A 24,107-nucleotide genomic window follows, 5' to 3' on the forward strand; every position below is an offset into this window, starting at 1 on the left:
ATTCAACATAGTTTTGGAAGTTTTAGCCACAGCAATCAGAGAAGAAAAAGAAACAAAAGGAATCCAGATTGGAAAAGAAGAAGTAAAACTCTCACTGTTTGCAGATGACATGATCCTCTACATAAAAAACCCTAAAGACTCCACCAGAAAATTACTAGAGCTAATCAATGAATATAGTAAAGTTGCAGGATATAAAATTAACACACAGAAATCTCTTGCATTCCTATACACTAACAATGAGAAAACAGAAAGAGAATTAAGGAAAAAATTCCATTCACTATTGCAACAAAAAGAATAAAATACTTGGGAATAAATCTACCTAAAGAAACAAAAGACCTATATATAGAAAACTATAAAACACTGATGAAAGAAATCAAAGAGGACACAAATAGATGGAGAAATACACCATGTTCGTGGATTGGAAAAATCAATATAGTGAAAATGAGTATACTATCCAAAGCAATCTATAGATTCAATGCAATCCCTATCAAGCTACCAATGGTATTTTTCACAGAACTAGAACAAATAATTTCACAATTTGTATGGAAATACAAAAAACCTCAAACAGCCAAAGCAATCTTGAGAAAGAAGAATGGAACTGGAGGAATCAACCTGCCTGACTTCAGGCTCTACTACAAAGCCACAGTCATCAAGACAGTATGGTACTGGCACAAAGACAGAAATATAGATCAATGGAACAGAACAGAAAGCCCAGAGATAAATCCACACACATATGGACACCTTATCTTCGACAAAGGAGGCAAGAATATACAACGGAGAAAAGACATTCTCTTTAACAAGTGGTGGGGGAAAACTGGTCAACCACTTGCAAAAGAATGAAACTAGAACACTTTCTAACACCATATATACACAAAAATAAACTCAAAATGGATTAAAGATCTAAATGTAAGACCAGAAACTATAAAACTCCTAGAGGAAAACATAGGCAAAACACTCTCTGACATAAACCACAGCAGGATCCTCTATAACCCACCTCCCAGAGTAATGGAAATAAAAGCAAAAATAAACAAATGGGACCTAATTAAACTTAAAAGGTTTTGCACAGCAAAGGAAACTATAAGCAAGGTGAAAAGACATACTTCAGAGTGGGAGAAATTAATAGCAAATGTGTAACTGACAGAGAATTAATCTCAAAAATATAGAAGCAACTCCTGCAGCTCAATTTCAGAAAAATAAGTAACCTAACCAAAACATGGACCAAAGAACTGAACAGACATTTCTCCAAAGAAGACATACAGATGGCTAACACACACATGAAAGATGTTCAACATCACTCATTATCAGAGATATGTAAATCAAAACCACAGTGAGGTTCCACCTCATGCTGGTCAGAGTGGCTGCTATCCAAAAGCCTACAAACAATAAATACTGGGCAGGGTACAGAGAAAAAGGAACCCTCTTACACTATTGGAGGGAATGCAAATTAGTATAACTACTATGGAGAACAGTGTGGAGATTCCTTAAAAAACTGGAAATAGAACTGCCATACAACCAGCAATCCCACTGCTGGGCATACACACCGAGGAAACCAGAATTGAAAGAGACACATGTGCCCCAATGTTCATTGCAGCACTGTTTACAATAGCCAGGACATGGAAGCAACCTAGATGTCCATTGGCAGATGAATGGATAAGAAAGTTGTGGTACATATACACAATGGAATATTACTCAGCTGTTAAAAAGAATGCATTTGAATCAGTTCTAATGAGGTGGATGAAACAGGAGCCTATTATACAGAGCAAAGTCAGTCAGAAAGGAAAACACCAATACAATATATTAACACATATATATGGAATTTAGCAAGATGGTAACGATGACCCTGTATGCGAGACACCAAAAGAGACACAGATGTAAAGAATAGATTTTTGGACTCTGTCGGAGAAGGTGAGGGTGGAATGATTTGAGAGAATAGCACTGAAACATGTATATTACCATATGTGAAATGGATCACCAGTCCCGGTTCAATGCATGAGACTGGGTGCTCAGGGCTGGTGCACTGGGATGACCTTGAGGGATGGCATGGGGAGGGAAGTGGGCAGGGGGTTCAGGATGGGGAACACATGTACACACATGGCTGATTCATGTGAATGTATGGCAAAAACCACCACAATACTGTAAAGTAATTAGCCTCCAAGTAAAATAAATAATTTTTTTTAAGTGGATAATTAGAGACAACAAAAACATAAAAAGGGAAGAGGAAAAGGACAGAACTTCTACAGATTAAAGAAGGTAAGACGTTATCAGTAGGAAAAGCACTATTATCTCTATGAGAGGTTTTATACAAACTTCAGGGTAACCACACAGAGCAGAGATACAGAACAAAGAAAGAGGAAACTAAGAAAAATATCATAGGAAATCACCAGAACATAAAAGATACAGGGCAAGCCTAAATCCTCATCTATCAATAATCATGCTGCTGTTGTTGTTTAGTTACTAAGTTTTGTCTGACTCTTTGTGACCCTATAGACTATAGCCCACCAGGCTCCTCTGTCCATGAGATTTCCCAAGCAAGAATACTGGAGTAAGTTGCCATTTCCTTCTCCAGGAGATCTTCCCGACCCAGGGATCAAACATGCATCTCCTGCACTGGCAGGTAGATTCCTTACTGCTGAGAATTATGCTAAGTGAAAGAAGTGAAAGTGTTAGCTGCTCAGTCGTGTCCGACTCTTTGCAACCCCATGGACTGTAGCCCGCCAGCCTCCTCTGTCCACGGGATTCTCCAGGCAGGAATACTGGAGTGGGCTGCCATTCCCTTCTCCAGGGGATCTTCCCGACCCAGGGATCGAACCCAGGTCTCCTGTATTGCAGGCAGATTCTTTACCATCTGAGCTACCAGGGAAGCCTACGCAAAATAAGTCAGATGGAAAGAGACAAAAACTGTATCATTTCACTCATATGTGTAATATAAAAAAACTAATAAAACACACAAAAGAAAATAAGTGAATAAACCAAACAAAGAAACACACAGATACAGAGAACAGAGTAGTAGTTATTAGATGGGAAAGGGTTGGGGGGGAGGTCAAAATGGTTAAAGGAGGTCAACCATATGGTGACAAATGAAAAGTAAATTTTTGGTGGTAAGCACATTGTAGGGTATGCAGAAGTAGAAATATAATATTTCTCCAAAATAACAAAACCTGTATAATGTTGTAAATCCATGTTACTGCAATAAAAAATTAAAAAATGTTTAAAAGATTGGCATGAATTGGTTCATGACAAATATATACTGATTCATTATAGAATTTTGTCTAATCATCAAAGAAATGCAAATCAAAACCACAGTGAGATACCACTTCACACCTGTCAGAATAACTATCATTAAAAAAGAACACAAAAAACAAATGCTGGCAAGGATGTGGAAAAAAGAGAACCCTCAAGTACTGTTGCTGGGAATGTAAACTGGTACAGCTATTGTTGAAAAGAGTATGGAGGTTTCTCAAAAAATTAAAACTAGAACTATCACATGACCAAAAAATTCTACTCCTGGGTATATACCTGAAAAAAACAAACAGTAATTTGAAAAGATACATGCACTCCAATCTTGACAGCAGCATTATTTAAAATTGCCAAGAATATGGATGCAATCTAAAGTGTCCTAAGACGAGTGGATAAAGAAGATATGGATATGATGGAATGCTACCCAGCCTTAAAAAAGAATGAAATTTTGCCATTTGAAGTAACAAGGATGGACTTGGAGGGCATTATGCTAAGTGAAATACATCAGACAGAGAAAAGGCAAATACTATATGATATCACTTACATGTAGAATTTTAAAACACAACAAAGTAGCGAGTATAACAAAAAGGAAGCAGACTCGCTGACACAGAACAAACAAGCGGTTACCAGTGCAAGAAGGAATGGAGGAGGGGCCACACAGGGGCCAGGTATCAAGAGGTGCAAGCTATTAGGTATAAAGTAAGCAACGAGGATATGTCACACAACACGGGATTATAACCAATATTTCATAATAGCTATAAATGAAGCGTAAGCTTTAAAAATTGTGAATCATTATATTGTATACCTGTATACTGTACATCAACTAGACTTCCAGTAAAATTTTTTAAATAAAAAAGAGAATTACATCTGCTTTTGAATATGGAAGTTTTATAATACAAGATTATTTAAAATAAAAAAGAAAAAATATATTTGACCATTTACTAAACAAATACTGTTGTCTACCAAGTGTCAGGTTCTTATTATAATAGGCCTTGGAGGTATATAAATGAAGTACAATCTCAATTCTTAAGAAGTTTATCAAAGAGGAAAACAGACAAAATGATGTGGTACCTTCTGTAACAGGTACGTACAAGGTTCAGTAAGTGCTCAAATAAAGAAGTAGGTAAGTCTGCTGGAGGAAGTCAGAGAAGAGCTGATCATGAAAAGAAAAGCTGGGGTGGGAAGGAGAATTCTAGAAAGAGGAAAGAGCACATACAATAAAAACAAAAGTACTGAAATATGAAATAGTTCCAGATGAGCACGGGGTAATGTTGATGAAAGAAACAACAAGCCTGGAGAGTCACCAGCGGCAGGCCAAGCTCTCCTGCCCTAGGGCCTTTCAACATCCTATTCCCTGTCCTGGAGCTGTTCTCCTGGTTAATGCTTACTTGTCCTTCAAATCTCAGGATAAATGTCAATGCCTCTCCCACTGTTCCATAATCAGAGATTTTTCTTGTTATTGTCTCTCATAGTTCTCCATCACAAATGAGCAGATCTGTAACTATATTCATCTATGTGCTTACTTGCTTAAAGTCTATCTCTTCTCCACTTGACTGTAGGTTCTAAGACAGTGGGAATAACTGCTTCATTCATCACCATGTCTACTGCCTAAAAAAGTTGCTAGCACACAGCAGGTGCTAACTACTGACTGAATGAAATGGAGGCCAGAAGCTGTTTGGTGGAGAAAAAGCTCTGAGTCAAACTGTATTCTGCAGATTAACAGCAGACTTTTAAAAGCAAGGCTTACAGGAATGAAGAGCTAAAGAAAGACCCTGACTTATGATAACTTGATATTACAATTGGTTGAGAAGTACAGCATTACCTGGCAGAGTGCTGTTGGACTCATTTGCAACATTTTTTAAATTTCAAATTTATTAACAATCATCCAGGCACAACACATGAACCAAGCTGAAGTATCACTTCAACATGGTACAATGGAGAATCTAAGGGATCCAAGTTCTATCTCCAATTCTACAATTCAACTGTATATTTTAAGTCCTCTCCAATGGGACATCTGAAAATTCGAGGGTATTTTTCACTGTCACAAAAATGAGCAGCCAATACTAACATTTAGCAGTTAAAGACCAGACACATTAATGTTTGATAGTGCCCAGGTCAATCCTTTAGAACAAAGTCCAATTCCGCTTCCCACAAAACTGCCAAATATCTCACCTGGCATTCATGTAGGTGAAAAAAATCAGCTTATAATTAATTATCTAACCTTTGAACCTAACTCCATTTTATATTTTTTAAACATAAAATCACTCAATTTCCAAGGAAGGCAATTACCTCGTAAATCAAGGGAATATTATCCTTGGATTTGACACTTCACTAAGAGTTGTTCACCATTCTGAAAAATTACATCACTGATGGGTGTTATCTGAGTCACTGACTGACCTTTGGCTTATCTGTCAGTCTACACTTGCAGCTGTCATATTCACAGTGACTCATACGCAAATGTAAGTATCTGACTACTTACGCAGTCACACTGTACACTTACACAGAGAAATACCCATCATTTCATTCTAAATTAACTTCAAAGTTTCCTTTTTATCTTACAAATAGGGCAATATGTTGACTTCTTAGAAAGAAGGTGGCTTACGAATTTCTTTCAGGATAGTTACAGGTTAAAGTACTTGGTTTAAAAAAAAAAAAAGAAGCAATGGGTCTGATAAGGTTGAGAACCACCAAGTTACCAAACCACCCAAAGTCTTCTATTTCACCTACATAAACAGGGGATGTAAAGAAACAGTCTCTTGGTCCCTGTGTCTGTAAAATATAAAAATTCTATGGGACTACATGTCCAACAAAAGTTACCTCTGCACAGGCACTGTAGAATTCTTTGTACACAAAGGTGAAAGCTATGTCTCTGCCCACTATACTTGGACTCTAAATAAAACATGGAAGGAAGGGCTTCCCTGGCAGTCCAGTGGTTAAGACTCCACACTTCCAATGCAGGGATGCAGGGGGTGTGGGTTTGATCCCTGGTGATGGAACTAACAAATGGCTCAGTGGTAAAGAATCTACCTGCCAATGCAGGAGATGCAAGAGACACAGGTTCAATCCCTGGGTGGGGAAGATCCCTTGGAGAAGGAAATGGCAACCCACTCCAGCATTCTTGCCTGGAAATTTCCACGTGGACAGAGAAGCCTGGCAGGCTACAGCCCATGGAATTGCAAAGAATGGAACATGACAGAGCAGGCACATACAATGCAGGGAACTAAGATCCTACATGCTGCATGGCGCAGCCAAAAAAACAAACAAACACAAGACATGGAAGCAGAAGGCAGACAATGTTCACTCCTGACTCAAAGTGGAATTAGCCATTAGCTGTAAAAGCCGTCACAGAACACTACAGCACGGCCAGTACTTGGTAGATCGTTGTTGTTGCTGTTCAGTCACTAAGTCACGTCCAACTCTTTGCAACCCATGGGGTCCTCGGGCACGCCTGGCTCCTCTGACCTCCACTTTCTCCCCGAGTTCGCTTAAACTTGCGTCCATCGAGTTGATGAAGCTGTCTAGTCATCTCATCCTCTGCTGCCCCTCTTCTTTTGCCTTCAGTCTTTCCCAGCATCAGCATCTCTTTCAATGAGTCAGCTCTTTGGTAGATAGGAAACTAATTTTCTTTGAAAGCTAAAAACTAACGGCACAAAAAAAGAGTTTCTCTTGACAAAAAAGATCTCTGTGACAGCACAGTCCTACAAGCTGAAAGCCCTAACAAGGACAGTAGGTTAACACACAAAATTCTAAACTAAAAACAAACACTGCTGAGAGAAACTAATTTAGAAACACAAAAGAAGATTAATTTCCACAACATCTCCTAATTATGTATAGGTAATACCAGCCACACAAAGCTATCAAAACTCGTAATAAACTCAGTGAAACAAATCCAAAACATTCCAGGCCTCATGATGCACAGAGCTCTAAATTCACTCTTTGCCACTGGGGAAATGCACCACAACGAAATTATGATTTCTTTTTTAATAAAAACTGTCCATGTTTAGAATTGAAAATTTAAGTGAAAACACTTTAAAACCTGAAGCAGTTAAATAAATTAAGAGCAACCTAAAAGGCTCAGTCTAACAACATCAAGATTCTAAACTATGTTACTTTGTTTATATATGTATCTTCCACATTTCTTTTCAAAATGTTTTATAGTTATTATGGAAACTGAAACAACAAACACTCATAACTAGTTTCCTGATTCTAAAACAGTAACCATTTAGTAGTTTTTCAGCCAAGGTTAAAACACCAAACAAAAGCAATGAACTCTATTACCAATGATGCTAAGAACATTCTGAAAGTGAGATATCTGTGTGTTCCATACCCCCAATCAAATGCCTAGCAATAAGGAAAGACCTAAGATAGTCCTTAAAATATAGAAGTTCTTTGGAAAACTTTGAGAAACTGAAATAATCTGTGATGGTTCACATTTTATTTGAAAGATACTGGAAGTTCTTTGGAAAACTTTGAGAAACTGAAAATAATCTGTGATGGTTCACATTTTATTTGAAAGATATTAGGGAAAATGTAGATATTAAGTCAGGAAAAATGCTATGGAAAAAGGCCAATTAAACAACCTTAAGTGAGCTGTAAGTGGAAAGAACCTAGCAAGGACTTTGGAAATGATCATCATACTTAATTTTCTGATAGTAGCCAGTAACATGACAGCCTGAAGAAATTAACTCGGAAAATACATCAGAGTCACTGTGTTCAACTGCCAGATACCTCTCTAGTCTAGCTGGAGAAACTTATACACCTCAAACTCAGATCAAGGACCACTTCCTCTAAAAAGCCTTTCCTGACCTATTCCCTCCATTTCTACATCTGTCTATCCATCTTTTCAGTCAACAAACACATGGCAAGTGTACAATGTACTGTCAAATGAGAAATATTCTTTGTCCTATAGTTTAAAAAAAACAACTAAATTTCTAACGTAGCTAGGTATTCTGATTAAATTCCAGGTTTAGGAATCACTGGCATGGAGGCAGACTTATCTAATGCTGTTCCCCTTTCCTCTGATCACTAGGGAAGAAGCATCTCTCTTTCTTAAAGCTAGTCCTTATACTCATGATCTAGATCCTAGAAGATTACAAACAAAGGCAGAGACAAACTCATCCACTGTGTGACTTATGCAGGGCAAGTGACTTAATATCTGCAAAAATAAGGATAAGTATTCACTGCACAGAATTTTCATGAGGATTAAATGAGGTAATACTGATAATTATCTAGCATGCTATCTGTGAGATAATACAGAATCATACATTAGTCTCTACCCCTGGTTCCCAAAACAGGACTTCCAAACCCTTGTAAATTCCCAACTGATAAGAGAACTACAAGCAAATACTTTTTGTTCTACTGAGGTGACTCTGGATGCGCTCCTGGATGGAAGCTGGTCCCCAGAAAGGCCAAGCCATGATTGTAAGCTTGGAGTTTTCAGAACCCTTTCATTCTCCAGAGAAGGAGAGAGAGGCTGGAAATGGTATTAATAATTGATTATACCTATGAGAATAAATCTCCATAAAATCCCAATAGCATGGGATTCAGAGAGGATCATGGATTCAGGCTTAGGATCCTCCCAGACTTCACCCTATGTATCTCTTCATTTGTATTCTTTAACATACCCTTAATAAACTGGTACTTGGATGCAATCTCAAAAACGACAGAATGATCTCTGTTTGTTTCCAAGGCAAACCATTCAATATCACAGTAATCCAAGTCTATGCCCCGACCAGTAATGCTGAAGAAGCTGAAGTTGAACAGTTCTATGAAGACCTACAAGACCTTCTAGAACTAACACCCAAAAAAGATGTCCTTTTCATTATAGGGGACTGGAATGCAAAAGTAGGAAGTCAAGAAACACCTGGAGTAACAGGCAAATTTGGCCTTGGAGTACAGAATGAAGCAGGGCAAAGGCTAATAGAGTTTTGCCAAGAGAATGCACAGGTCATAGCAAACACCCTCTTCCAACAACACAAGAGAAGACTCTACACATGGACGTCACTAGATGGTCAACACTGAAATCAGACTGATTATATTCTTTGCAGCCAAAGATGGAGAAGAAGCTCTATACAGTCAGCAAAAACAAGCCCGGGAGCTGACTGTGGCTCAAATCATGAACTCCTTTTTCCCAAATTCAGACTGAAATTGAAGAAAGCAGGGAAAACCACTAGACCATTCAGGTATGACCTAAATCAAATCCCTTACAATTATACAGTGGAAGTGAGAAATAGATTTAAGGGACTAGATCTGATAGACAGAGTGCCTGATGAACTATGGATGGAGGTTCGTGACATTGTACAGGAGACAGGGATCAAGACCATCCCCAAGAAAAAGAAATGCAAAAAAAGCAAAATGGCTGTCTGAGGAGGCCTTACAAATAGCTGTGAAAAGAAGAGAAGCAAAAGCAAAGGAGAAAAGGAAAGATATTCCCATTTGAATGCAAAGAATTCAAGAAGAGATAAGAAAGCCTTCCTCAGTGATCAGTGCAAAGAAATAGAGGAAAACAATAGAATGGGAAAGATTAGAGATCTCTTCAAGAAAATCAGAACTACCAAGGGAACATTTCATACAAAGATGGTCTCAATAAAGGACAGAAATGGTATGGACCAAACAGAAGCAGCAGATATTAAGAAGAGGTGGCAAGGATACACAGAACTGTACAAAAAAGATCTTCATGACCCAGATAGCCAGGATGGTGTGATCACTCACCTAGAGCCAGACATTCTGGAATGCAAAGTCAAGTGGGCCTTAGGAAGCATCACTACAAACAAGCCTAGTGGAGGTGATGAAATTCCAGTTGAGCTAGTTCAAATCCTAAAAGACCATGCTGTGAAAGTGCTGCACTCAATATGCCAGAAAATTTGGAAAACTCAGCAGTGGTCACAGGACTGGAAAAAGTCAGTTTTCATTCCAATCTCAAAGAAAGGCAATGCCAAAGAATGTTCAAACTACTGCACAATTGCACTCATCTCACATGCTAGTAAAGTAATGCTCAAAATTCTCCAAGCCAGACTTCAACAATACATGAACCGTGAACTTCCAGATGTTCAAGCTAGATTTAGAAAAGGCAGAGGAACCAGAAATCAAATTGCCAACATCTGTTGGATCATCAAAAAAGCAAGAGAGTTCCCAGAAAAACATCTATTTCTGCTTTATTGACTATGCCAAAGCCTTTGACTGTGTAGATCACAATAAACTGTGGAAAATTCTTCAAGAGATGGGAATACCAGACCATCTGACCTGCCTCTTGAGAAATCTGTATGCAGGTCAGGAAGCAACAGTTAGAACTGGACATGGAACAATAGACTTGTTCCAAATAGGAAAGGGAGTACGTCAAGGCTGTATATTGTCACCCTGCTTATTTAACTTATACGCAGAGTACATTATGAGAAACACTGGGCTAGATGAAGCACAAGCTGGAATCAAGATTGCTCGGAGAAATATCAATAACCTCAGATATGCAGAAAGTGGCAGAAAGTGAAGAACTAAAGAGCCTCTTGATGAAAGTGAAAGGAGAGTGAAAAAGTTGGCTTAAAGGTCAACATTCAGAAAACTAAGATCATGGCATCTGGTCCCATCACTTCAGGGCAAATAGACTGGGAAACAGTGGAGGATTTTATTTTGGGGGGCTCCAAAATCACTGCAGATGGTGACTGCAGCCATGAAAGTAAAAGACGCTTACTCCTTGGAAGGAAAGTTATGACCTACCTAGACAGCATATTAAAAAGCAGATATTACTTTGCCAACAAAAATCCATGTAGTCAAGGCTATGGTTTTTCCAACAGTCACATATGGATGTGAGAGTGGACTATAAAGAAAGCTGAACACCAAAGAATTGATGCTTTTGGACTGTGGTATTGGAGAAGACTCTTGAGAGTCCCTTGGACTGCAAGGAGATCCAACCAGTCCATCCTAAAGGAAATCAGTCTTGAATATTCATTGGAAGGACTGATGTTGAAGCTTAAACTCCAATACTTTTGCCACCTGATGCGAAGAACTGACTCATTTGAAAAGACCCTGATGCTGGGAAAGATCGAAGGCAGGAGGAGAAAGGGGTGACAGAGGATAAGATGTTGTTGCCATCCAACTCAACAGACATCACCAACTCAATGGACATTGAGTTTGAGTAAACTCCAGGAGTTGGTGATGGACAGGGAGGCCTGGCATGCTGCAGTCCATGGGGTCACAAAGAATTGGACATGACTGAGCAATTGAACTGAACTAATAAACTGGTGAACATTAGTGTTTCCCTGCGTTCTAGCAAATAATCAAATCCAAGGAGGAGAATTTCATGGGAACCTCCAATTTGTAGCCAAGTCCAACAGGGGTTGTGGATAACTCAGGGATCTACTGTTTGCAATTGGCATCTGAAGGAGGGAAGGCACTCTCATGGGACCACTTAACCTGTGGGACCTGATGCTATTTCCAGGTAGATAATGTCAGAACTGGGTTAAATTATAGGACATCCAGCTGATGTGACAAATTGCTTGGTGTTAGGATAAAAACTCACATATCTGGTGTCAGAAGCATTATGGGTATAATAGTAGTGTGAGAATAAAGGAGAAATACAAGAGGAGACTGGAGTTTTCCCAATCAGTTTCACATATAGCAAAGGCTCAAAGCCTTCCTCTTCCTGCCATACTCATCCTCAGAAACTTCATTCCATCCATTTTCACCCCTTACTCTACAAGTCCAGTGACTCTTTCCTGCCCCTAAACATGCTAATGTCTTCCCCGTATTTAAGAAAAACAAAACACATACACACTCCTTTGTCAACCTCATGTTCTCTCTTAGCCATGTCTGTTTCTCCCCCATACCACTAAGTTTTAGGAAAGTACATCTACACTTTGTCTCCACCTCCACACCTTTCATTTACCCCTTTACTATTTAACTTGTGTGGACCTTGCCAAGATGAATAACAATACCCTGACTGCTAAAACCAATAAACAAATGTTTTATTCTAGTGGACACCATCCTATTCTAAGTTTACTGATATCTCTTTTCAGCATGACACTGACCTCCATGGCATCCGTCTTGAAAAGCTCTACTCCCTTCACCTCCCAGGCATCATTTTCCTGGTTTCCCACCTACATTCATATTTACCAGGCTAGTCTTTGCTTCTAGGCTAGTCAGGTTAGTCTTTGGAAAAGGACTTCACTTGTCCATCCCCTATTACCTCTAAGCCAGAAATTATGACATTTATTTTATTTACAGCAATATCTATTACATTCTTAGAAAGAGACCAACCCAGAAAAGAAATTCACTATGCTAAAGAAATCCTTCCAGGCTTTCTTAAAATGTAACCCTATCACATAACTTTTAAAAAGTTACACGAGGTAAGAAGAAAACATTTTAAGATGATGCTACCCTTCAGTTTGAGACTTACTATTTACTCTGGTACATACATCATACACTTATGCCCATAGCCTCTCCAACTCCTTCAACTGCAAAAAAATACATGTGCTCCCCACATATCTACCCACTGGGATACAAACGCACACCCAGATATGCAAACTCATAATAAAAACTCAACATAGTCAATTCTGTAGGTAGGTAGACAAGTGGAAAGGTACAAGACTAGATGAGCTGGAGAATGGACAAATCTAAACTACAAAGGAAAAATTGGGGAAAAGTTACAGGTGAACAAGAAACAATCAATTAATGCTAAAATAATGAAATATGTTAGATGGTACAAAGAAAACTTTGTCACTAGTTAGTGTTACAATCTTAGATTAACTTTTGGGGCTTCATCTACAGAGGCTAGGCTAAATGATTCTCTAAAAATTCCTCACAATTCCCAAATCCTATGATTCTACAGAAAATTCAGCTTTAAAACACATTTATTGCCGCTTTTGACTTACTGTTTTCATTCTTTATTATTATTTAAATCACAATACCAGTAATCACGCTCCAAAAACAATGTTTGATGCTGGGGCCTTGGTCTTTGGCAGTCCTTATGATAAGTGCTATAATGGAGGGGTTAGAAAAAGTACTTAAAGAAGTATGGTGATGGAATATTTGACTCTGCCTAAGGGAGCTGTGGAAGGCTTTACAGAGGAGGGGACAATTCAGCTGGGTCTTACAGACAAGACAAGTTTCAGCTGAAGTGTCTCTGGAAAGTGTTAGAATTCCAATTACAACCTAATAGTAAACAGATATGAATAACTGCTAAGAGTCTATTTATTTTCTTTTTAAGCATGTTCCACCAATAACACTGTTAATGGAAGTAGTTTGTCCTCTACTGATAGAAGACAATACAACAAAGAGAGAAAAGTAGACTAAACTGTAACTTAATGGTGCATTGAAATTCTGACACATAGGTGACTTCTTAAAATGACACCCACTGTGATGTCTGCAGATCCTTTCAACATCATTTTAATTCAGAAATGTGAAATTTAAGATACATGGCTTCCCTGGTGGTACAGTAGATAGGAATCCACCTGCCAATGCAGGGGACATGGGGTTGATCCCTAGTCTGAGAAGATTTCACACGCCATGGAGCAACTGAAGCCCATGTGCCCAACAGACCCCAAATGGCCAGAGCAATCTTGAGAAAGAAGAATGGAAATGGAGGAATCAACCTTTCTGACTTCAGGCTATGCTACAAAGCCACAGTCATCAAGACAGTACTGGTACTGACACAAAGACAGAAATATAAACCAAATAGAAAGATTAGAGATAAATCCATGCATCTATGGACACCTTATCTTTGATAAAGGAGGCAAAAATATACAATGGAGAAAAGACAGTCTCTTCAACAAGTGGTGCTGGGAAAACTGGTCAACTATGTGTAAAAGAATAAAAGTAGAACACTTTCTGACACCGCACAGAAAAATAAACTTGAAATGGATTAAAGACCTAAATGTGGACCAGAGACTACAAAACTCTTAGAGGAAAACACAGAACACTCTCCAACATAAATCACAGCAAGATCCTCTGTGACCTACCTCCCAGAGTAATGAAAATAATAACAAAAATAAACAAATAGGACCTAAGTAAACATAACAGCTTTTGCACAACAAAGAAAACTATAAGCAAGATGAAAAGACAGCCCTCATAATGGGAGAAAATAATAGCAAATGAAACAACTGACAAAGAATTAATCTCCAAAATATACAAGCAGCTCATGCAGCCTCAATACCAGAAAAACAAAAACCCAATCAAAAAGTGGGCAAAAGACCTAAACAGACATTTCTCCAAAGAAGACATACAGATGGCTAATAAACATCACTCATGCTCAACATCACTCATTATTAGAGAAATGCAAATCAAAACCACAAAGAGGTATCATCTCACACCAGTTAGAACTATTGTCGCCGTTTTTCAGTCACTAACTCACATCCAACTCATTGTGATCCTATTGACTCCAACACGATAGGCTCCTCTATCCTTCACTATCTCCCTGAATTTGCTCAAACTCATGTCCATTGAGTCAGTGATGCCATCCAACCATCTCATCCTGTCACCTCCTTCTTCTCTTGCCCTCAATCTTTTCCAGCATCAGGGTCTTTTCCAATGAGTCATCTCTTTGCATCAGGTGGCCAAAGTATTGGAGCTTCAGCATCAGTCCTTCCAATGAATATTCAGGGTTGACTTCCTTTAGGATTGACTGGTTTGATCTCCTTGCTGTCCAAGGGACTCTTAAGGGTCTTCTCCAGCACCACAGTTCAAAAACGCTAATTCTTTGGCACTCAGCATTCTTTTTGGTCCAGTTAATTCTATGTTCCAGCCACCATCAAAAAGTCTACAAACAATAAATGCTAGAGAGGGTGTAGAGAAAAGGGAACCCTCTTACACTGTTGGTGGGAATGCAAACTGGTACAGCCACTATGGAAAACAGTGTGGAGATTCTTAAAAGACTGAGAATGGAACTGCCATATGACCCAGCAGCCCCACTGCTGGGCATATACTCCAAAGGAAACCAGAATTGAAAGAGACACATGTACCCCAGTGTTCACTGCAGCACTATTTACAATAGCTAGGACATGGAAGCAACCTAGATGTCCATCAGCAGATGAATGGATAAGGAAGTTGTGGTACATATACACAGTGGAATATTACTCAGCTATAAAAAGGAACACATTTGAGTCAGTTCTAATGAAGTGGATGAACCTAGAGCCTATTATACAGAGTGAAGTAAGTCAGAAAGAGAAAGACAAATACTGTATATTAACACATATATATGGAATTTAGAAAGATGGTACCAATGATCCTACATGCAGGGCAGCAAAGGAGACACAGACGTAAAGAACAGACTTTTGGCTTAGTGAGAGAAGGAGTGGGTGGGATGATTTGAGAGAACAGCATTAAAACATAAACAGCGCCACATGTAAAACAGATAAGCAACGCAAGTCTGATGCACGAAACAGGGCACCCGAAGCTAGCGCCCTGGAACAGCCTAGAGGGATGGGGGGGGGGGGGAGGTGGAAGAGAAAGGTTGTTGCTCAATCTCACAAAGACGCCAGGGGTCTGGGCTTCCGGACTCTCTCATAAGCAGGGTTCAAAATTAGGGGGGGAAGGGGGTACACATGCAGCCGACGCTACAGCCGACTCATGCAAAAATCATTAAAATACTGTAATTATCCTCCAATTAAAATAAATACATTAGTTTTTTTTTTTAAACAGCCCTTGTGCCACAACTGCTAAGCCCGCACTCGAGCGCCCACGAGCTGCGCCCACTGAAGCCCGTGTGCCTGCAGCGAGAGGAGCCACCGTGCACACAGCAGAGCGCAGCCCCACTCACCACAGCCAGAGGAAAGCCTGCGTGGAGCGAGGGAAACGCAGCACAGCCAGGGGCAGACAAGCGGTGGAAAAGAGACTGCATTAACAAAAGGAGGTTAAGCTATAATGTTCGTTCAGATTAAACAATAAACAAACCACAGAGTAACCAGGTGGGCCTACAAAAAAATGCTTTGCTAAAGTCTTAGCAATATGCTAAGATTCTGTGAATTTTATCATGGATATTAATAAGATGTATCCTAGATTCAAGTGAAACTCTACATGACATCGTTAAGACTGTGATTTGAAGTAAGTCATATTTCTAGCCAATAGCAAAAGTGAAAGAAGTTAATTTTAAACAAATTCACAGTACTCACAATTTTCACACTCAGGCTTGAAACTCCATGATCATGAAGCTCATCCTCAAATAGGAGAACTTCTTCGAAAAACTTAATCTGTTCTCTGGCTTTCAATTTCTCTGTATCTATATGATCTGTTGTAGGTACAACCTGAAAGAAAAAATTTAAGAACAGGCACATACAAAAAATTTAAACAGTTTTCCTACCAATATTTTCTGCATAGTCAGAGCATGGTTCTAAATTTCGATGTTATAAGTAGACACAAAAAACGAGATATATACCTTGCCCCTGAAAAACTTAAAATGCCCAATATTATAGGTTCACAACACATACAGTCAAACTTCATCATCTCATTCAAATCATGAAATAGAACACTGCAATAGAACAGTAAAATAAGACACTGAAATAGAACAGTAAAATCAACTGCTCTATTGTGACTATGAGAAAATTAACTATCTGAAAATTAGTCAATGTGATGAATAAACTACTACTATCATAGAAGTTCAAAGCAGTTTGGTGCTATAAAATTCTACTTATAAGACATTTATTTGGAACTTAAAAAAATCTTTCCTATAAGAATGATGTTACATATTGTAGATCTATCTCCAAGTCTAAAACAAAAGTGTTTTAAATATTGAGATAAATAAGAACATCAGAGAAATTTTAAGGGAAACTCTTAGCATTCCAAGGAGCTTTAGAGGATACTGGCTATTTTTTTTAAAGTATTATTTTACAGCCACCAGACACAAACATATATAACCCAAAAAAAGCACCAACAATCTCAAGGTGGGTTATGTCAGTAACTCACTAAATCCAAGTATCTCCTAACAGTAACATGAAAGTATGTTTTGTGATACCATTTAATACTACATTCATTTTTACTATAAAATGTCCAGCTTTTCAACTCTTTAACAAAGTTGTATCATGAATAAACAACAAAGCAATGCTTGTCAAAACTATAAGTATTTGGTATATGGTAGCTATTATTGTACTTTACTTAGAAGCTGTGAATAGGTCATTTTTTTTTCACTTATGGATAGAATTAAGAAATTTAGAGTATTTTCAGAAAACTGGATAAGAATTAGAAAAATATGATAATGGATGTCTAAGCAATTACATAGACTTTGTGGGAAAATGGCAATGCAGAGGAGGAGAGGGTGCTATGAAAGAATCTGGAAGTGTGATCCCCAAGAGGTGAAAACAATGTTCATAGTTCTTCCATGTTTACTTACAGATAACATTTTAGCTCTCTACAATTTTATTTCAACATCCAGCAGACATGAGACCACACATGGAGGTCAAAGTAAAAGGAGCGGAAGGAAGGTGAAGGGGAGGGATAGGGATTTAGGGCAGCATGTGACCAGTGCCTTGCATCACCTGCATGTTTGTGATCTATTTAAGACAAAGGCTGGTGCCTCTAGAACTGCCTAAGAGCATAAAACTTTAGTTAGTATTAAATAAATACAACTTTTAATTCCTTACTTTTTATTTAGTTTTAGTTCAAAGGAACACATTTGAAAGATCGTCCTTATAGATATATCTGATTTCTAAAAATTAACCATTACACCTCATTAGTAAATGGCCATTTCACTAATATTTCACATATGCCTTCAGTAAGTGATTGGTGAACATAAATCCATCTGTTTTGCCAAGTAAGTTCTCATAAAATGTTTGAAAGAGAAAAACAAAAAATAATTAGATAACACATGGATTAGGGAAATTCATTATATTTAGCTTAGCTATATATTATCTTCTTCATTAATAAGGACAAATATGTTTAAAACTTTATATTTCTCAGCCTTTTTTCTTCCTCAGCTCTACTTACCTTCTCTCTGAACTCAAGCATCTGAAAGGTAAAATAGCTAAACTTAAGAGACACTGAACATTTCTGGCTTCTGGTATTGTCAAAATAAATAATCTAGACAAACTTTCTCGCTGAAAGTGAAAAATAAAAGGGAAAGTCAATCAGCCGTGTCGGACTCTTTGTGAGCCTATAAACTATACAGTCCATGGAATTCTTCAAGCCAGAATACTGGAGTGGGTAGCCTTTCCCTTCTCCAGGGGATCTTCCCAACCCAAGGATCAAACCCAGGTCTCTCGCATTGCAGGAGGATTCTTTACCAGCTGAGCCACAAAGGAAGCCCAAGAATACTGGAGTGGGTAGCCTATCCCTTCTCCAGGGGATCTTCCTGACCCAGGAATCGAACTGGGGTCTCCTGCATTGCAGGCGGATTCTTTACCAACTGAGCTATCAGGGAAGCCCAAGTAAGCTAAAGGCAATTAAAAAAGCTGGATGAAAAAATAAAAACCTCTTAAAAGCATTATACAGCCAATGCAGTGAAAAAGGACTGGACTGAGATCTGGAAGAGGACTGGAGCCCAGAAAAGTGACACTGTTCAGCCTTCAACCAAGAGCAGAGGCCTTGGAGAATTCCTTGCCCTGCTCCCAATTTTGCAAAGACATCTCAAAGTGTTACAATGGATCCACAACTTCTTATGTTACAGGCCCAGTAAGCTAAAGGCAAAGGAGCAAAGGAAAGATATACCCATCTGAATGCAGAATTACACACAAACACACACACACACACACACACACACACACACACAAAATACACAAAAAAGATCTTCACGACCCAGACAGCCAGGATGGTGTGATCACTCACCTAGAGCCAGACATCCTAGAATGCGAAGTCAAGTGGGCCTTAGGAAGCATCACTACAAACAAAGCTAGCAGAGGTAATGGAATTCCAGTTGAGCTATTTCAAATCCTAAAAGATGATGTTGTTAAGGTGCTGCACTCGATATGCCAGCAAATTGGAAAACTCAGCAGTGGCCACAGGACTGGAAAAGGTCAATTTTCATTCCAATCCCAAAGAAAGGCAATGCCAAAGAATGTTCAAACTATAGCACAGTTGTACTCATCTCACACACTAGCAAAGTAATGCTCAAAATTCTCCAAGCCAGGCTTCAACAGTACATGAACCATGAACTTCCAGATGTTCAAGCTGGATTTAGAAAAGGCAGAGGAACCAGAGATCAAATTGCCAACATCCACTGGATCATAGAAAAAGCAAGAGAATTCCAGAAAAACATCTACTTCTGCTTTACTGACTATGCCAAAGCCTTTGACTATGTGGATCACAACAAACTGTGGAAAATTCTTAAAGAGATGGGAATACCAAACCACCTTACCTGCCTCCTGAGAAATCTGTATGCAGGTCAAGAAGAAGCAACAGTTAGAACTGGACATGGAACAACAGACTGGTTCCAAATCAGGAAAGGAGTACGTCAAGGCTGTATATTGTCACCCTGCTTATTTAACTTATATGCAGAGTACATCATGCGAAATGCCAGGCTGGATGAAGCACAAGCTGGAATCAAGATTGCCAGGAGAAATATCAATAACCTCAGATATGCAGATGACACCACCCTTATGGCAGAAAGTGAAGAACTAAAGAGTCTCTTGATGAAAGTAAAAGAGGAGAGTGAAAAAGTTGGCTTAAAGCTCAACATTCAGAAAACTAAGATCACAGCATCCAGTCCTATCACTTCATGGCAAATGGATGGGGAAACAATGGAAACAGTGAGAGACTTTATTTTTGGGGGCTCCAAAATCACTGCAGATGGTGACTGCAGCCATGAAGTTAAAAGATGCTTACTCCTTGAAAGAAAAGCTATGACCAACCTAGACATAATATTAAAAAGCAGAGATATCACTTTGCCAACAAAGGTCCATATAGTCAAAGCTATGGTTTTTCCAGTAGTCACGTATGGATGTGAGAGTTGGACTATAAAGAAAGCTGAGTGCCGAAGAATTGATGCTTTTGAACTGTGGTGTTGGAGAAGGCTCTTGAGAGTCCCTTGGACTGCAAGGAGATCCAACCAGTCCATCCTAAAGGAGATCAGTCCTGAATATTCACTGGAAGGACTGATGCTGAAGCTGAAACTCCAATACTTTGGCCACCTGATGCGAAGAATTGACTCATTGGAAAAGACCCTGATGCTGGAAAAGACTGAAGGCAGGAGGAGAAGAGGATGACAGAGAACATGATAGTTGGATGGCATCACTGACTCTATGGACATGAGTTTGAGCAAGCTCTGGGAGTTGTGATATACAGGGAAGCCTGCTGTGTTGCAGTCCATGGGGTTGCAAAGAGTCAGACAGGACTGAGCAACTGAACTGAACTGAAACCTCAAGCTCTGATCCCATATAAGAGGTTAGCAAATTAGGACTTCCAGGCCAATGTGGTTTGCCACCTAGTTTTGTATGAATGCAAGCTAAGAATCATTTTCACATTTTTTCAAATGACTGTGGGGAAAATGTTTTTTTAATATTTCATGACATAAAAAACTATATGACATTCAAATCACCATGTCCATAAAAAAAAATTTTTGAAACACAGCTGTGCCTATTCATTTGCATATTGTCTATGGCTGCTTTCAGCTACAACAGCACAGCTGAGTAACTGCAACATAACTCTATGGTCTTCAAAGCCTGTAATATTTACTGTCTGATCCTTTACATAAACAGACTGCAGAGAAATAAACAAAAATCCTCTGTGGAGGAAAATATCATCGTCCGAGGATTCAAAGAAAATAAGGTATATTAGGAGTCTAGACACCATAAATCAGGACCAACAGAAATAAGACACTAAAAGACACTAGGGACTCTAAATGCTGAAAATATGAGGCCCAAGCTATAAACAACAATACACACTAGTTTTATTTCAAGGAAATAAAATTAAGGTTGAACATATCAAAAGATACTAGGAAATAAGGTTTTAAACAGAATTATGGTCAGGCACATCCTGCTGGGGGTCTGGTGGGGTGATCACAATGTTCTATTTCTTTTACTCTGTGGTTACATTAAACTGTATTTTCATCTTTCATGAACTTTTCTAAGTTATTTCATGATTTTCAAAAGGCTTAAAAATGTACAAATATTCAAGCTAAAAATATTCTTGATACCTTGCAAGAAAAGTAAGTCTTGGTTACATCTTTCAAGTGAACGTCTCTCACTCTCTCACATCAGATGAAGGTTTATAATAAGGAAATTACTTGATATAAACACTTTTATATTTATCATATAAAGTTAGTTAATAGCAAATGTTAAGAACCCAATGTTAAATTTCTTTTTCAAAAATTACTGAAAATAGTGTGTGTGTGTATGTACATCCCATTAGGAAATACCATGAAATTGTTATGTTTTACAGTGATTTCTTTCTTTAAAAAGAAAAAGAGATACAACTCCCAGACTATAATTCACTGGTCTTTAGTATGTTGACAAGACTGTGTAGAAATCACTATTACCTAATTCCAGCACATATCATCACCCCAAAAAGAAACTGTCATACCCACTAGCAGTGTCTCTCCATTCCCCACTTCCCGCAGTTCCTGGAAGCCACTACTCTAGTTTTTTTTCTATAAATTTGTTTTGCAAATCCTTCTGGAATCATATACATGTAAGTTTATGTCTGGCTTCTTTCGCTTAGCATAACGTTTCCAAGGTATGTATCACTGTTTTGTTTCTTTTTCAAGACTAAATAATATTTCACTGTCTAGATATACCAGTTTTGCTTATCACTGATGAACATCTGGGTAGTTTTCACATTTTAGCTATTATGAGTAATGCAGCTATGAATATTTGCATACAGGTTTTTATGTGGATATAGTTTTCTCTCTTGAGTGTATACCTAGGAGTGGAATTGCTGGGTTACATGATAACAGTGTTTAACCTTTTTTTTAATTGCTGGCAAGAAAAAAATGAGTAATAAGAAATCTACCATTTAAATCATTTGTAAGTGTACAGTTCAGTAGTGTTAATTATATTCACACTGTTGTCAGACAGATCTCTAAAACTTTTTCATCTTGCAAAACTAAAACAGTATCAGAATTGTTAACCTACACCTCTGTGGTAAACAACTACCAAGAAGCATACAGTATTCATATGTGTTCTTCTTGCCTTTTATCTTACAAACTCCACTCATTTCCAATGTTTGTGTCAGCACATTACCCCTACCCCCTCCACTTAATTTACTTTTACAAGCTCAAAATATTAAAGATTATATACAAATGGCCAACAGGCATATGAAAAGATGCTCAACATCACATGTTATTAGGGAAATACAAATCAAAACCTCTCACACACTGCTGGTGGGAATGTAAAATGGTATAGCTGCTATGGAAAACAGTACAGAGGTTCCTTAAAAAATTAAAAATAGAACTATTACCATATGATCTAGCAATTCCACTTCTGGGTATACACACAAACAAATGAAAGCAGAATTCTGAAGAGATATTTGCACACCTATGTTCATAGCAGCACTATTCACCATACCCAAGAGGTAAAAGCAATCCAAATGCTCACTGACAAGTGAATGGAAGAACAAAATGTACATACATGCAATGGAATATTACCCAGCCCTAAAAAGGATGGGAAGTCTGACACATGCCACAACATGGATAAACCTTGAGGACATTATGCTAAGTGACATAAGCCAGTCATAAAAAGGCAATGTATGGTTCCACTTACAAGAGGTATCTAAAGTAGTCAAATTCACAAAAACAGAAAGAAGAATGGCAGTTGCCAAGTGCTGAAGAAGGAAGAAATGGAGAAGTTGATGTTCAGTAGGTACAGATTTTCAGTTTTTAAAGAGAAAGAAGTTCTGGAGATTGGTAGCACACTTTAACACTAATTAATATGCTTGAAAATAACTAAGATAGTAGTTTTATGTTATATATCTTTTTACCAAAAGGAAAAAAGAAAAAGAAAATTTAAGATACTGAATCATACTAAAATAACTGGGCAAATGTTCCAATGTGCTTTAAAAAAAAAAAAAGTTTAAATGCATGCACACTAAGCATGTTTTATTCCTAAAAGGCAATATCAATAGAAGAGGCAGCCTTGTACTTCTATTTTCCTGTATATCCAATTTATTTATTTAATAAGTGAAAGTTGCTCAGTCATGTCCAACTCCTTGCAACCCTGTGTCTATACAGTTCATGGATTTCTCCAGGCCAGAATACTAGAGTGGGTGGCCTTTCCCTTCTCCAAGGGATCTTCCCAGCCCAGGGATCAAACCCAGGTCTCCCGCATTGCAGGTGGATTCTTTACCAGCTGAGCCACAAAGGAAGCCCAAGAATACTGGAGTGGGTAGCCTATCCCTTCTCCAGCAGATCTTCCTGACCCAGGAATTGAACTGGGGTCTCCTGCATTGCAGGCGGATTCTTTACCAACTGAGCTATCAAGGAAGCCCATTTATTTTATAGAAAAGGAAAAAACAGCCAAATGTTGATAGGTTACTATGGGCCAGGGACATATTATGCATTTGACCTGTTTTCTCATAATATTCTCATACCATAATCTGAGAGAAGTGCCCATGGTAGCCCAGACAACAAATGACAAGGCTGGGTATGAGTCCAGAGAGGTCAGTACTACTCCGTGACTGGCTCTCTCCTCTTACACCATGATACAACTCAGGGTCATGGGTTAAACAACCTGAAGAGTGAGAAGACATTAAATATACACACACACCAGAAGCCACCAGCAACTAAAAAGCAAGAATTTAAGGGCAAAGGAAAGGCTTCATTCTAATGGTTCATTCTCTGATACCCTTACTGTACATATAAAATACCTTCTCCTACACTGGCATACACTTCCTATACATACTAGGGCTTCTGAATAAGTGCTGTGAGGAACAGTTGAAGGATTAAATAATTAAAAATCTCAAATAATATTACAGGTCAAAATATATATATATATATACTATAGGTCAAAAAAATCCTTAGGTAT

The 24,107-nt window shown here is 38.4% G+C and overlaps 1 protein-coding gene across 3 annotated transcripts in view; it reads right to left on the reverse strand.

Annotated features, from left to right (window-relative positions):
* The window catches only part of TIPRL (TOR signaling pathway regulator), a 56,899-nt gene that overhangs the window by 20,970 nt on the left and 11,822 nt on the right, over positions 1-24,107 (reverse strand). For 2 of the 3 annotated variants that reach the window (XM_070462736.1, XM_020911643.2), the window contains exon 4: positions 16,335-16,466. The exons of the other annotated variant lie outside the window; for it this stretch is intronic. In XM_070462736.1, the coding sequence (XP_070318837.1) occupies positions 16,335-16,466 (132 nt within the window). The remainder of the gene's footprint in view (positions 1-16,334; positions 16,467-24,107) is intronic. 3 annotated transcript variants of the gene reach the window in all.

The sequence above is a fragment of the Odocoileus virginianus genome, unplaced genomic scaffold, assembly GCF_023699985.2.
Source record: "Odocoileus virginianus isolate 20LAN1187 ecotype Illinois unplaced genomic scaffold, Ovbor_1.2 Unplaced_Scaffold_12, whole genome shotgun sequence".
In the NCBI taxonomy this organism is placed as follows: Eukaryota; Metazoa; Chordata; class Mammalia; order Artiodactyla; family Cervidae; genus Odocoileus; species Odocoileus virginianus.